Source organism: Parus major, chromosome 11 (genome assembly GCF_001522545.3).
Source record: "Parus major isolate Abel chromosome 11, Parus_major1.1, whole genome shotgun sequence".
In the NCBI taxonomy this organism is placed as follows: Eukaryota; Metazoa; Chordata; class Aves; order Passeriformes; family Paridae; genus Parus; species Parus major.
The window spans coordinates 6,529,779-6,543,238 of record NC_031780.1 but is presented as its reverse complement, the minus strand read 5'-3'; the positions used below and the strand labels follow the sequence as shown (position 1 = coordinate 6,543,238).

At 42.3% G+C, this 13,460-nt stretch overlaps 1 protein-coding gene across 5 annotated transcripts; it reads left to right on the top strand.

Moving 5' to 3' along the window:
- Positions 1 to 79: 79 nt before the first annotated feature.
- Positions 80 to 13,260, top strand: PSME3IP1 (proteasome activator subunit 3 interacting protein 1). Of its 5 annotated transcripts, XM_015639684.2 has the most exons (8): positions 178 to 193; positions 1,430 to 1,510; positions 3,170 to 3,315; positions 3,503 to 3,601; positions 5,305 to 5,426; positions 9,251 to 9,384; positions 11,351 to 11,415; positions 12,519 to 13,260. In XM_015639684.2, exons 3-8 carry the CDS (start codon positions 3,186 to 3,188, stop codon positions 12,734 to 12,736), a joined length of 768 nt encoding a protein of 255 aa, XP_015495170.1. In that variant the 5' UTR covers positions 178 to 193; positions 1,430 to 1,510; positions 3,170 to 3,185; the 3' UTR covers positions 12,737 to 13,260. The 5 variants fall into 5 exon arrangements, with proteins under 5 accessions (XP_015495169.1, XP_015495170.1, XP_015495168.2 ...); XM_015639683.2 differs by lacking the exon at positions 1,430 to 1,510 and having other exon boundaries at positions 80 to 193; XM_033517184.1 differs by lacking the exons at positions 178 to 193; positions 1,430 to 1,510 and adding an exon at positions 482 to 607.
- The last annotated feature ends 200 nt before the right edge of the window (positions 13,261 to 13,460 follow it).

The window sequence follows — 13,460 nt, the reverse complement described above, 5'->3', positions numbered from 1 at the left end:
CCCGTCCGCTCCGCGCGCCGCTCTGCCCGCCGTAAGAGCGGAGGGGATTGGGTGCCGCGGGGGCGGGGCCGCTGAAGGAAGGGCTCGCTCGGTTGGCTGAGGGAGGCGGAAGGGGCGGGGCGGCCGGCGGAGGGGAGCGGGGTCAATGGCGACGCTGCGGGCCCGGCGGTGCCGCTCGCTGTGAGGGGTCGCGGTACGTGCCGGGGGCGGGCCCGGGGCGGTGGGGCCGGAGGAAGCGCCCGGGGGCGGGGATAGCGGCCGTGGCCGGGCTGCCGGGCCCTTCGGGTGCCGGGGTGAAGAGGGCCGGGCCTGGGCCCCGTGAGAGCGGCGGGCCGGGGGCCGCTCCCGGGACGAGGAGCTGGAGGGAAGGTGCGGAGAGGAGGTCGCAGTGAGGACTCGGAGCAACTCGAGCCCGGCACGGGCGGGAGGGTTCCCCGCACCCTCTGCGATCCGCAGGAAGCGGGGCCCGGGGGCGGTCTCAGGCTCGTGGGGAGCCATTCATGCCCTCCGTCTCCGGGGCGGCTCCAGGCTCCGCACGCAGCGCCTTATTTGATGTGCGGGGAGCTCTGCCCGACTCGGTTCAGTGGCGGGGTGATGAAATGGGTAGGTAAGTAGTCTTTGTTATTTAATGAGGGCTGAATGTATTGGAAGCTGCAGTAGGGTACCCAAGACGCCGTCGCTGCTCTGCATCTGTCCCAGCCTAGGTGGTGGCAAGGGTTATGAAGTTTGGGAGGTTTTCTGATCCTGGGCGTGTTGCCATCTGGTATTATAAAAACCTGCGGTTTACAACTGTAACAAAGTTTTGTCACTTGCAGTGGCAGCATAGCCCTAGAATACAGTCACCAGACGAAAACATAGATAAATAGGGAGAAGTTGCCAAGTGCGTGTTTTTTGTCTGGTCTGGTTTGAGTGTGTTTGCTTCAGATGGGAGAGGGCAAAGAATACAGCAAAGTTAGCAAACTTTATAAGTGCAAGTGGACTTTAATCTGATGCTGCTTGGTGGGTTTTTTCCCCCATCTTTTCCCCAAGATGGGGTTGTCAGTATCAGACACCAGTTTTCAGGATGGTATTGAAAACATCATTGCTGCATCTTAATACAGCACCTTTAATTAGGCCATAATGAAATGTTAATCCACTTCCTGTATCTTAAAATATATTGTCTGAGTGAACTGACTGATCCAGATGGTTTGCTGTTGAAGGCTTTAGTCCCCAGAGCTTACTGTTCTTGTAGAGTCCCTCTCTCTCAGTTTGCTTTTATTACTTTCTGTCACCATTGTATTGGAACCTTTTGTTTTCTCTCTAAATATATAGTTTGAGATGACACAAATGGAAAAACAAATTATGTTGCTTATGCAGCATTTGGATAGGAAAGCTGGCTTTCTGATCAGGAGCTGTATTCAGCAGTGAGATTTGATTTTTATCTTTGCAGGTTTCCAGCTTGAGCCACCTTCAGAAATTACACTTGAAGAGCAAGTGTTCCATGCTTTCTGGAAAGTGGACTTGTCTTAGGGTAGATTTTTTTGTTAGATATTAAAAAAAGAAATAAAGGAAAGTTAAAAAAAGAGAAAATCACCAGCCCCGGATCTGTCCTTCCTGTCCCCAGGAATTCTTAAGAGAATACTTTTGTTTTAACTTATTTTAATAATACTAACCTTAATAATGCATCCTGCTGTAACAAATCTTAGTCTGGTGTGCTAAGCTGAATTTCTCCTGAGACCTCAATATTTTAGTTTTTGTTACAAGCAATACCCCACAAAACCATCAGGTTTTGTAAGGGTTTCAGGACTTCCTGCAGGATTGAGTCCTTGAAGGATGAGAAACAGGTTTTTTCACTTATTTGAGTTACTGCATCCCTTCCTCCTTGGAAGAGTAAGTGTTCTGGGATCTGTTTTGTGCTGAAATGCAGACAGGATGAGATCCCAAATGAACGGTACTTGGCAGAACTGTGGGCAGTCATCTGCAGTCCTTAATTGCTGCAGTTATACCAGGGAGATAATGAAGTAGAAGAAAGTTATGTGTGCATGTCTTTAAATGAACAGCTCTGTATGTTGTGTTTATGTTGTACTTCTGTGCACAGTTTTGATGTACAGGCTTGAAACAAAAACAGGCATTAGGGCTCCATTGTGTAGCACGGAGTTGGCAGAACAATTCTGAAAGGAGACACCTAGGACTTACAGAAGCAGTTTGTTTCATCCTGGGCTTACAGGTGTCAAGACCATGAGTTTCCTTGTTAGGTCAACTACTTGGAGCATCTCCACTTTGCACCTGGTACTGAAATCTTGAAGCAGAGGGTGGCTGCACTGTGTGGGAAGTGGCTATGTTCTCTCCAGGGAAAGTGCTGCTCATTTTGTAACCCCCGCTCTGTTTTAGCCATGAGGAGTTCCCTTTCTCACTCACCTGTTGATTCCCAGCCAGGCCCCCCCAGTTTATATACTGGGCACAGTGTTCTGGGGTCATGCTTCTAAAAAATATCCCTTTGGCCAATTCAGGACATCTGTCCTGGCCATGCTCCTTCACAGCTTCTTGTGTAGCTCCTTGCTGCTGGAGCGTGAGATACTGAGGAGTCCTTGGCTTTGGCTAAAACTGCCAAGTGTTATCAATGTTATTGTCGCTCCAAACCCAAAGCACAGAGCTGCACCAGCTACTAAGGAGTTTAGCTCTGTCCCAGCCAAAACCAGAACAGCTGCTAATTTCTGAAATCTCACTGTTAATCACTTCTAAATACACGCATTCAACAACTGAAAACAGGCAAGCTTTCTCAAATTTTCATATTGGTTGGTCTAAAAGAACTTGGGATTTGATGTTTTGCCATTGCTTTGTCTCTCTTCAGAAAAGACATGGAGGAACAGAAATAAAAGGGTGAGAGTGTAGGTGAGGATGTTTAATTTTATTTTTTTAAAATACTTAAGCAAAGTAAACCCATTAAATCATGACTTTCAGAAAAACAGCCTAATAATGATGAAAAGAGTAAGGAAGGAGTAATAGATGATGCTTATTAGTCTTAGCACTTAGGCAGTGAGTCTGTGTCACAGTCAGTGCTTACTATGCAGTGTTCTTTAGAGAGCTGAAGTTATTGTAAGGGCAGCAGGTCTGTTTTTCAGGATATTTAATAATTCACTCACTGAAAAGCATAATCAGACTCCTGATGTTTTGCATATTGTGTTTCTAGGAGACACTGCTCCACAATGGATGGGGGAGATGGTACTGCTGACCTCGTGATTAACAAGAGGTTCGTGTCTGAAGCAGAGCTCGAGGAGCGACGGAAGAGAAGGCAAGAGGAATGGGAAAAGGTCCGAAAACCTGAGGACCCAAAAGGTATGGGCTAAATTTCAAAAATTACAGGAAAAAGATCTGTGAATTTTTCACTTTTGTGGAAAATAGAAATAAAAAGTAATGGCTTTTTATTTTCTATAATTGAAGGATTTTTTTACATGAAGGAACAGAACTATTGATGGTTTATGTTTCTAACATATGGTCTCCCTTCCTGATTTGTTCCTTTCAGAATGCCCAGAGGAGGCATATGACCCACGGTCGTTGTATGAAAGGCTCCAGGAACAGAGAGAAAAGAAGCAGCAGGAGTTTGAGGAGCAATTTAAATTCAGTAAGCAGCACCAGCAGCAAACTGCATGTGTTGTATGCAACAGCTGTGCACAACTTCTGAGTAAAGGATATGTCTGTGTGTCTTGCCTCCCTCTCTGAGAGGGAAACAAAGGCTTCAGCAGAGTACTATTGAAATCCTGGATTTTTAAAGAAATATGTTCTGTACCCTGGGGCAGCACTACACACATGCAAAACTCAAAAGATGTTTGTAGTTATCAAGCTGCATGCCTGTAAAGTGTTGAAAACTGAGCTTATATTGCATATAAAATAAAAAAAACAACAAACAAACTCGATGGCAATCCATGAAAAAGCGTGAAAATATTGTGGTTTTGTGAGTTTTGAACTCATGCTTTAACACATGCTTGAATCAATTAAAGAAATCCTGTTAGAGCAGCTATTACATTTCCAAGCCATAATTATTTGACTGAAAGTGATTTGAGAGTTAGGATTATGATTTGGAAGAAGTAAATTTACATGTTTTGATTCTTCAAAAGTAGATGTTTGACTCTTCTAATGGAATGGGAACCTAATTTCTATTGATGTTTGAATTTCTGGTTTTAATAGAAAAGCCCTTTGAAAAGTGGCAAGTATAGATGGCAGCTCTAATGCATGGTAGTCTCCAGCTGACTGACTGCTGTCAGCCTGAATGGGAAGGGCTTCTAATAACTGTGTAAATTAATAGTTTTTCTTGCCCATCAGCACATTTGCTCTGCTAATCCAAGTACTGGAATAGGAAGTAACCCTGAGAAGTAAATCCACTTCTGCTTTTAAGGCAGCCACAGCAGAATATCAGATACCAGCTAACCTGGAGAACAAAACCTACTGCAGAGTGCCTGTGAGGGAATCTCAGTGAAACCTCAGCTCAAAGGACCTCAGTGGCTGCTCCTCTTAGTTTGCAGATGAAGCAGGCAGAAAATGGAATTAATTCATGTCACTTGCTTCAAAAAATGTCCCGAGTTTCACTACTTTTGCTCTCTGAAGGGACCCTCAGCAGTAGTAGTGAGAGCTACAAGTTACTCTTTAAAGCTTTATGAATGAGCTCTGAATGAGTTGGAAGGAGCAGAGATTGGCTTTTATAAAGTAACCTCAGATAATAATTGATTTCCAGAGCTTTTCTGTCAGACACAAGCTTGTCAGTTATCAGTAAAAATGGATTTCCTAGTTTGCCCTCAAAGTGACTAGGGCCTGCCTGTGTGGGTGAAGATTAAAAATATGGTGACTTCATGTAAAAGCCTAAAAAATCCTCCTATGGAATTAAACTTTAATGAAGACTAAAGGGGATGATTGGGCTAAGATTTCTGATAATGACTACAAACAACAAGATTTGGTCTTTCTAAAGCATAGTGTTTATTGTCATTCTAATTAAATAATTTGCTCAAGAGGCACTGAACATTTGCAGAACAGGAAATAAAAGACCTTCCTGCTGCACTAGCATATACTTTCCTTAAAATAGCGTAGCATGTTTAGGAAGAATTTGTTTTTATTTAGAAATTAGGAGTTGTCTTGCTTCTACTTATTTTTAAATTTTTGAACAGGTGTTAAAACTAATTAGGTAGGAATTGTTTGCTGTAAGAAAATGTACTTCCTTTTTTGAGGGAAGAAGTAGTGTGGTTTTTTAGTTATTGGTTGGTTTAAGAGCATTTGGAGGTGACAGACTTAGACTTGGTGTCTGAAACCAAAAAAATTTCTTCTTTCTTTATTCAGAAAATATGGTAAGAGGCTTAGATGAAGATGAGACGCATTTCCTTGATGAGGTTTCTCGGCAGCAAGAGCTACTAGAAAAACAACGAAGGGAAGAAGAGCTGAAAGAACTAAATGAATACAGAATATCCTTTGCACTAAAATGACTGGTGGTTACCTAGAGGAGGGTAAGAGTGGGCTGTAGTTTGTTCTGTCAGTTGACATTTTTATAGAAGGGCTTTACAGAATGTGTATAATGATACACTTTCAAAGTTTAATGGTTTCATTGTAGCTTTGATAGACCACTGCAATGTTAGATAGTCCCCCTCAACTCCCACTTTGATACTTTTGTTTCCTTCTCCCCCTCCCTTGTTTAGGGGTTTGGTTTTTTCTGTTATTGAGGTAATGAAGTAGCATCACTAAAAAGAGAAAGGGAACATAAAGAAAAGCCAGTGTGTTTTTTCTGATCTTTTGCTTTTGTCTTCTTATGGAAAATTACATGCTCTTTTTTTTTTAACTATATATTGTCTAATTTTAACATACCCGTTTGAAATAATGTATGGATTGCTCTCTCTGTTACTCTTTTTGGAGTATTAGATACTTTCTCTCCTGCTGATACCTGCAGGATGAGAAATTAAATACATCTGTGAGATGTGCTGACTTTGTTCTGGGAAGTCAGTGCCCTTGGAGTCTTGGCTCCTTTGGGTAATACACACTTGTAGGCAGGACTAAGAGCAAGATAATTTAGCTTTGCTGTTAAATGCCTAATTTTCTTGTAGATATGCTAGAAAATCATATAGGATGCTTTTTCTCTCTAATTAATGCCAATCAAGGGAGGTTGGAATGATTTGAGAATTTCAGTGCTAAGCAAAATGTTGGTTTTTTTGAGATTTACTAAACCTATGCACAATCTGATGGTTTCCTTGTCTCTGGCTTTTGAGTTATGGGTGAACAAAACACAAATTCTCAGGGAAGCTTTAGTATAAATGAGATTGCTTGTGGATACAAGGAGGAGACCAGAACAAGTCAGCAAATAAAATTGAATAGAGCTGATACTACAAAGCTTGGTTTTATCTTGTGTTAGTCAATGAATTACAGTTTGGAGCGTGTGTCCCGTGAAGAGCATCTCAATTAGCTCAGGAATGCGTTTATGAAAAAGCAATCCTGATGGATTTTTTTCACTTCAGAAATAGGCTGCAGTTAGTTGATTGCTTTGGAGTATTTTCTTGATTTGCTGGATCTAATCATGGGATATTTGTGGGATATATTTAGTTTCGGTGGTGGTTGCTCGCGGGGCTGGCTGATGCAGGGTTGTGCAGTGTGAGATTGTGCTGTGGGAGCAGCTGACAGCTCTTGTTATGTCACGTACATCTGGGGTGAGCCATACCAGCCTGGAGGGAATTTAGTTGCCTTGAATTAGCCACATAACACACAGATCCCTGAACAGCCTGATCAAGATGTACAGGCCATCTTACCTCAGTCTTTGCACTCTTAGTAATATTGGTGGCTCTGAATCCAAAGTCTTGCTGTAAAAATTAAACTGTAGAACTTATTGCTGATGGGGTGGAGGAAGGGAGAATGTTTTATAGTCACCTCATCTCATGAGAAAATCAAAAGTGTTGCCCATTTAATTTCCTTTTTAAATTCTTTTTATTTAACCATAATATTTCAGGTAACCTCAGAGCAAAATGACTTGTGTTTTGAAATTTTTGGCAGTGTTCTGAAATGCAAAAGTGTTTTTTGCTTCTGCAGGTTGTTACTAATGGTTTATCACTGCAGTTACAAAAACCACTGTGCTGTATCTATAGGTGTTGTTCAAGTGCTCTTCCAAATTAATAAGAGGAATGTCAACCTAGTGGATTTCATTACCATTTCATGGTAAAAACTGCATCAATATTCAAGTACAAAGATTTATTTTTTTTCCTTAATTTTTCAGGTTGAACAATCACAAAATTATACATCTTCAGGATAAATATGCCTTGGAATATTTTAATGTATTCTTGAGCATAAGAAATTCATATGCATGGATGAATAGGATTTTTTCTTTCTCCTGCATGAATAACTAGATTTGTTTGTTCCTTACCCTATCCAGACCCCCCTGTTCAGATAAAGATTTACAAATATTTTTTTTAGCAATTTCCAAGAAGTATTTGAGAACAAGATCATCTTGTCTTCCCTCTTGTCTAAATGTAGGAACAGTCCCCCTCCAAGAAGCTAGCTTTACTGAAGGACAGCTTGTTTAGTGCAGTTGATATTTAAGATTGAGAGGTTTGTTTCTAATGTTGTCTTCCTGAGAGGGAACACTTCTTGGCTGGGTACAGCATTACATTTGCTAATGACAGCAGGATGTATAAGATATCTACTAAAAATGTGCTGTGCCTTTCTAGTTGAGGAGTTTTAGGAGAATGCCATCCTGGATGGAAGCTAAAAGTCTGTAATTTGGTATCTTTTAAAAGAAAAGTCTTTGAGTTCCTCAGCCAGGCTTAGAATATAACGAGGTAATGGACCTAAATGTGGCAGTGGAACACTGCAGTGTGTCGAAGAATTGTGTGGCAACATCAAATCTTGTTCGGCAGAAGGAGCTTTCAGATGACTCCAGACAGCCACAGGATGGCACTCCTGTGCCATCTCAAAGATAGATAAAATTGAACAGTGGTTTGGGCTGAGAAGACTTTTGGTTGAAGTAAAGAACAGTCTGGGTTACTGCTGTGTCTTTAGGAAAATCAAATAATAAATGGCATCTGAACATTCCTGTCTGTAAAGTAATTGGACACTGATGTTATTTCAAAGCAAAGTTTTTGATTTTCAGATATTTGGTAGGGGAAAAAACTATAGCTTCAAATACGTGGTCATCAACATGAAATTCACTGTCCAATATATGTCTGCAGTGACTGGGGCACCTGTGAAACTCCAGGCTGTGGAACTGTAGTTGGAGGAGAAGCTGTTAGAATACTAGATTTGAGTTTATAAACATGCTTTTAAACTAGGTTAATTTGCCTGTGCAGTTAAAATTTTTGCAGAATTTTGTGTGACTCTCCTGGCGCCTCATCTGCAAACAGGGTCTTTGACAGATTTCTCTTCATCACACAAGGAGGTGTGTTCAGTGTGTGCAGAGTTTGCTCTAATAAACAGACCCAGCTCCTTCTTATCCCATCTCAGAACCTGCTTAAGCTTCTTCACATCATTGTATGTTTCAGCTTCATTCCACCTTGCTAACACTGTTTTAATCTACTTAGCTTTTCTGAGCAGTTGCAATCTTTTTGGGGTGAATCTTGGACCACAGTTCCCTTTAATCAGTGTCTCCTTTCTCTTGGGATTGGTCCTCAGACCAGCAGTAGAAGCTTTATGGTCCTTACAGAGAGATGAGCTGAAAAGGTATTGTTTAAAGACCAAACCTGAAAAGTGGAGCTGTTCTTTCTTGCTAGGCTGAAATCTGCTGGGCTCAGCAACAAGAGGGTTTGAGGAGTGGAAGTGTGTGCATATATTGCTACTCAGCTTTTCTGGTAAGGATTAGAGTGTGGAGCAGCAAATTTGAATTACAAATGTGTTGATCCCTGTAGAAGGGGAAGTACTGCATTGCCTGTTTGATTTGTTTGTTTTGGTCCAGCCTGACCTTTTTGCTTTTCTAAGGCCTTTAGGAAAAGGCAGAATGGTGGATATGTTCATGGGTGCTGGGTGTTTTGTGTTACACCTTTCTGGCTTGTGTTGGCTTCACAACAGCCAGGCTGCTGCCTGGGCATCTTCAAAGGAGAGCTGGTCCTGATACCTCAGAGTGTTCTGACCCCAGAGGGCGAAGTTTCTTCTCTTTTGGCTGGAGCTATCAGCTCAATGTCATTACAAATAAGTCTATTTTGATAGAATATGTGAATGAACTTCGGTCGCTGCTGTCAGCAGAGCTGGCTAAATATATCGGGGAGGAAATGTCTGTTCTCCCTGTTCCTTCCCAGTTGATCCTTAACCCTTAATTCACAGTACTCTCACTAAAGTGGGAGTCAGTATGGACCCAAAGAAGGAAACTGAGAAGAAATTGCCCATGAAGTCAGTGGAAAACAAGAACAAATTTTCTCAGGCAAAGCTGTTGGCAGGAGCTGTGAAACACAGAAGGTTAGTTTCACACCTCTATAAATTCATGAGGAACGGAACCCAGTTAGCAGTGTAAAGGGAGACAGGCCAAAACTGCCTCCAGAGAGTGAGGTGTAAACCTTAGCCCTAAAGAAAAAAGGGGGAAGGTATAAGAAAAGACCAGTCTTGTTTCTATAGGCTCTCACAAACTGTGGGGAAAAACATGAAGCAAATCAAATAGATAAGCATGTGTAAAGCAAGTGGGTAGGATCTTCATTTTAGAGTGCCAGGCTTGGGCAATCCTGCTTGGGGTTTGAGGGAATCTATTTTACGTCTGTTTGTAGATATCAGTGTCACCTCAAATGCAATTTCATTCAGGTTGCCTAATTTATCAGCCAGTTTTATCTGTGTTTAAAATGGATTGTTTAAAATGGACAGCATGGGGGAGACAAGGCTGCAAGAGAGGAGCTTTGTGTAGCAGTTTGGTACCAGTTTGGTCCTGAGGATATCAGAGAAACTTTGTGTTCCTCGGTGATTTGTACTGATACATCAACACCCTTTCCATCCCATGGAGGTGACAGCTGGGTCTGTGATGTGTTTGCTGCTTTGATCTTGGCCTGCAAACACAGCTGCTGGTGTGTTACAGGTTATGGAGAAACCAGGCATGTGTGACCAGACTTATTTCCCACATATGAATCATCTAATACTTAAGATGATTACTGACATCTCAAAATTCAGTGTGTTCAAATCGTCTCAGAAAATGCAAGATTATTTTAGAAGCTTATCTTGTAGGGTGATGTTTAGCTCCCAGTACAGCAGTTAATTGCATGTCTGAAAAGTGAAGTAAGCACTTCCACCACCTAATGTCTGTGGAGTAGGGTGATAGATTGGGTCTGGGAAGGCAGAAAAGAAAAAACCCTGAGCTGGTAACAAGCAGCCAGCAATGTAGTTTTTGTCTTGTAACTAATAGTATTTAATCCAGTAGGATGGAGAAAAGGAGCTGGCATGTGCTTAATGGTACTTCTAAAGTCTGCAGATGGCATCTGTTTAAAGAGAGCATCTTAGCTGACATGTCAGTGCCATTGCAGACTTGCTTTGCAGTCTTCTATTTTTGCCATCTTATCTTTTATTGCAAAGTGGCCCAAAGCAAGTGTAGTGTGAGCTCAACATCTGCTCCCTGAGCTTTGTAATTTCCTGTAAAGGATGTATTACTATTAAAAGCTTTCTGCACAGAGTAACCTTTCATCTGTACTCCATGTTCTGATAGGGACCGAAAAAAGGAAAAGAGTTAATGCATAATAATGCTCATGCTTCATCAGTTCATCACTGCTGAATCTGGGAAGCATTTGTTTATGTGGATGCCTTAGAACTGGGAACATGCAGAAGCAGGGGGGAAAAACCTGAGCAGTGACAGAGGAGAGCTGTAGAAGCACTGAAGAGTCAGAAGTCCAAGTCATGCCCCTTTCTCCCAATGCCACTTTGGACCCAGAAAAAGCCTTTCTGGACACTTCTGTGAATTGCTGTAAGACTGTCTGGGCTTGCTGGGTGTAAGATTTCTAGATGTTTTAGAACAGGCTGTCTAGGTGCTTGAAGGAGAGGGAAGAATCCCTTCAAGGGAAAAGCCGTGGATGTTTGCACCAGCAAGCATGGTAATGCACATGTGCAAGGCTGTGGTCTTGTGGGTGTCTGAAGCTCAGGTAGTCACTCCCAGTCTCCTGTGGGGCATGTCCTGCTGAACAGGCAGCTCTAGGCTGCTGTGCAAGGGGTTTGACTGGAGCTCTAAGAGGTGTTTTCCTTTCCCAGATTAACAAGTGATACTTGTAGTGTAGGTGTTGGTGCTGCCTTGGATCCTGTGTGTTCCCCAAGGAGCCTCAGTAAATGGCAGCTGGAAATGGTGATGGTCATCAGGGGACCCTGCTGGCATTTGCTGTAGGATTTGAGGCAAAGATGTAACAATGACTTCACAGTAATTAAGTGGTTATCTATGAAGAGCTTATTTTTTCCACAGTTCAGATGGTGGTAACAGTGTGAAGAGGTTGAAACTAGACACTGACCACGACGACAAGAATCAAGGTATATCCAACTTCTGCATTTGGGAAGCTGTGTCTGTCACTGAACAGCAACTGAGTTGGGGTTAAATCTCATGGAGGCTTTGCTTTTCTGTTCCTTCACTGGGCAAGGCAGCATGGTTCACTCTTAAGCAGTAGAATGGTGAGAGTGGGTGCTGACAGCCTTGATGGATAATAGGGCTGCAGGGAACCTCTGCAGGTTATCAGGATGTCCCCTGCCCAAACCAGTCCTGACAGATGTTTGTCTGAGGAGCTCTTAAGTCTCCACAGATAGAGACTGTGCACCTTCCTTTGAGAGTTTATTAACCTGAAAGAGTTCAATCTGATAACTAATAGAATTGTCCTTAGGTGCATTTCAAGCCTAATGCTTGCTCTGTGGGCAGGAGACATGGAGAACAGACCATCCCCTTCCTCTTCACAGCAGCATTATATGTATTTGTGTACATCCACTTCAGCTTTATGCTCTGAAGTGATTTGGTCCATCCTGAAATCAATTTGTTTCAGAAAATTGTGGGGAACTAGAAGAAAAATAAAGTTGTGTTTCAGCTTTAGCTGTCAGGGCTGCAATTGACTTGCTGTCAAGAAACTCTGACACAAATCAGGCGAGCTGCAGTTGTGTAACGACAACCCAAGGCGCTTCCTGAATCTCCTTCTGTTCAGTAAACTTTCAGAACAGCAGAAATAATTAATTAGCCATGGAAGATGGGAGATGTTGACTAGCAGAATTATGGAATAAAACTTTTTCTCAACTATGCTGTTATATTGCAAAAAAAATACTCAATTACTCAAAGCAGAGCCATTTACTCTTATTTAGTGGGTTTGGTACTTGACAAGCATCAAACTGACAACTTCAGAATAAAACATCTGTAATGCCAGCATAGAGGTGGGCTTAAACTAGTGATGAGAAGAAAAAAATCCCCTGAGGTAGCAAGTCTTTCCTGTCAGAATGACTTTATTACAGCATAAAGCTGCCTTATGCTTTAATTAAATCCTGAAATCATCCGCTGCTTATGTGGGAACAGCAGGTGAGTGACACGTGGCGGCTCCTGGGCTGATTGAAAGCCCTTTCCTGCACTCCACTTTTTGACTGAGGTTTCTCTCTTCCAGAAAAACCCTCCTGTGTTCCCCTGGGGAGCAGCTCAGTGGGAGGCTCCACAGTGCATTGTCCCTCAGCAGCTGTGTGCATCGGGATCCTGCCTGGCCTGGGCGCCTACTCGGGGAGCAGCGACTCGGAGTCCAGCTCGGACAGCGAAGGCACTATCAATTCCACTGGCAAGATTGTCTCTTCTGTCTTTCGTGGCAACAGTTTCTTTGATGGTCCATAACAAAATCCCTCCATGTGTAATGTAGTGCAGAATATCTTCCAAAGCCCTGATGGATGCTTGTTGCATCCTTCTGCCCCAAATATAATCTTTCTAGCTAACCTCTCAACTTTAATACACTGAGATACTCCTAAAGTAACTCATTATTTCTTCCCCTACTCCCAACTTTCCATTTCTGGGGTGCATACTGAGCCTGGAAGAAGAGCTGCCATCCTAAAGCAGAAGACACACCTAACCATGGCACAAAGGTCTGAGGGTATGGAGGAGAGAGCTTTTATCTTTTACAATTCTTATGGAAAGAATTATGTTGATTTAAGAAGTTTATACAAGACTAACAGGCAAAAAATAATCACTTGAAGCAAAGAAGTCTTGTAGAAGCAGCCATGTGTTCTGTTTTAAAATGTCATTTTTATTCTGTATTTGAAAAATGGGGGCAGAACCAAATTTGAGCAGATGGTGAAGTGTAGATTGCCATGACACTGTAAAGAAGTTTTAGTGTTACATGATTAAAGACGTTCTGAATGCATTTTTTTATCTCTGCCTGTGCCATTCATAATTGTTCTTTAATTTCATTAATCAATTTCTGCTCTACCCAGCCAGCCCCTCCCTCAAACCACCATCCACAAGAGGTGTAGGGCAGTTTCCCACAAAATGAGAGGTGTTGATGGAAAACTTGGTCTGAGTGAGTTCACAGGAACTGCAGTTGGCTTTTCTGCTCAAAGGCTGT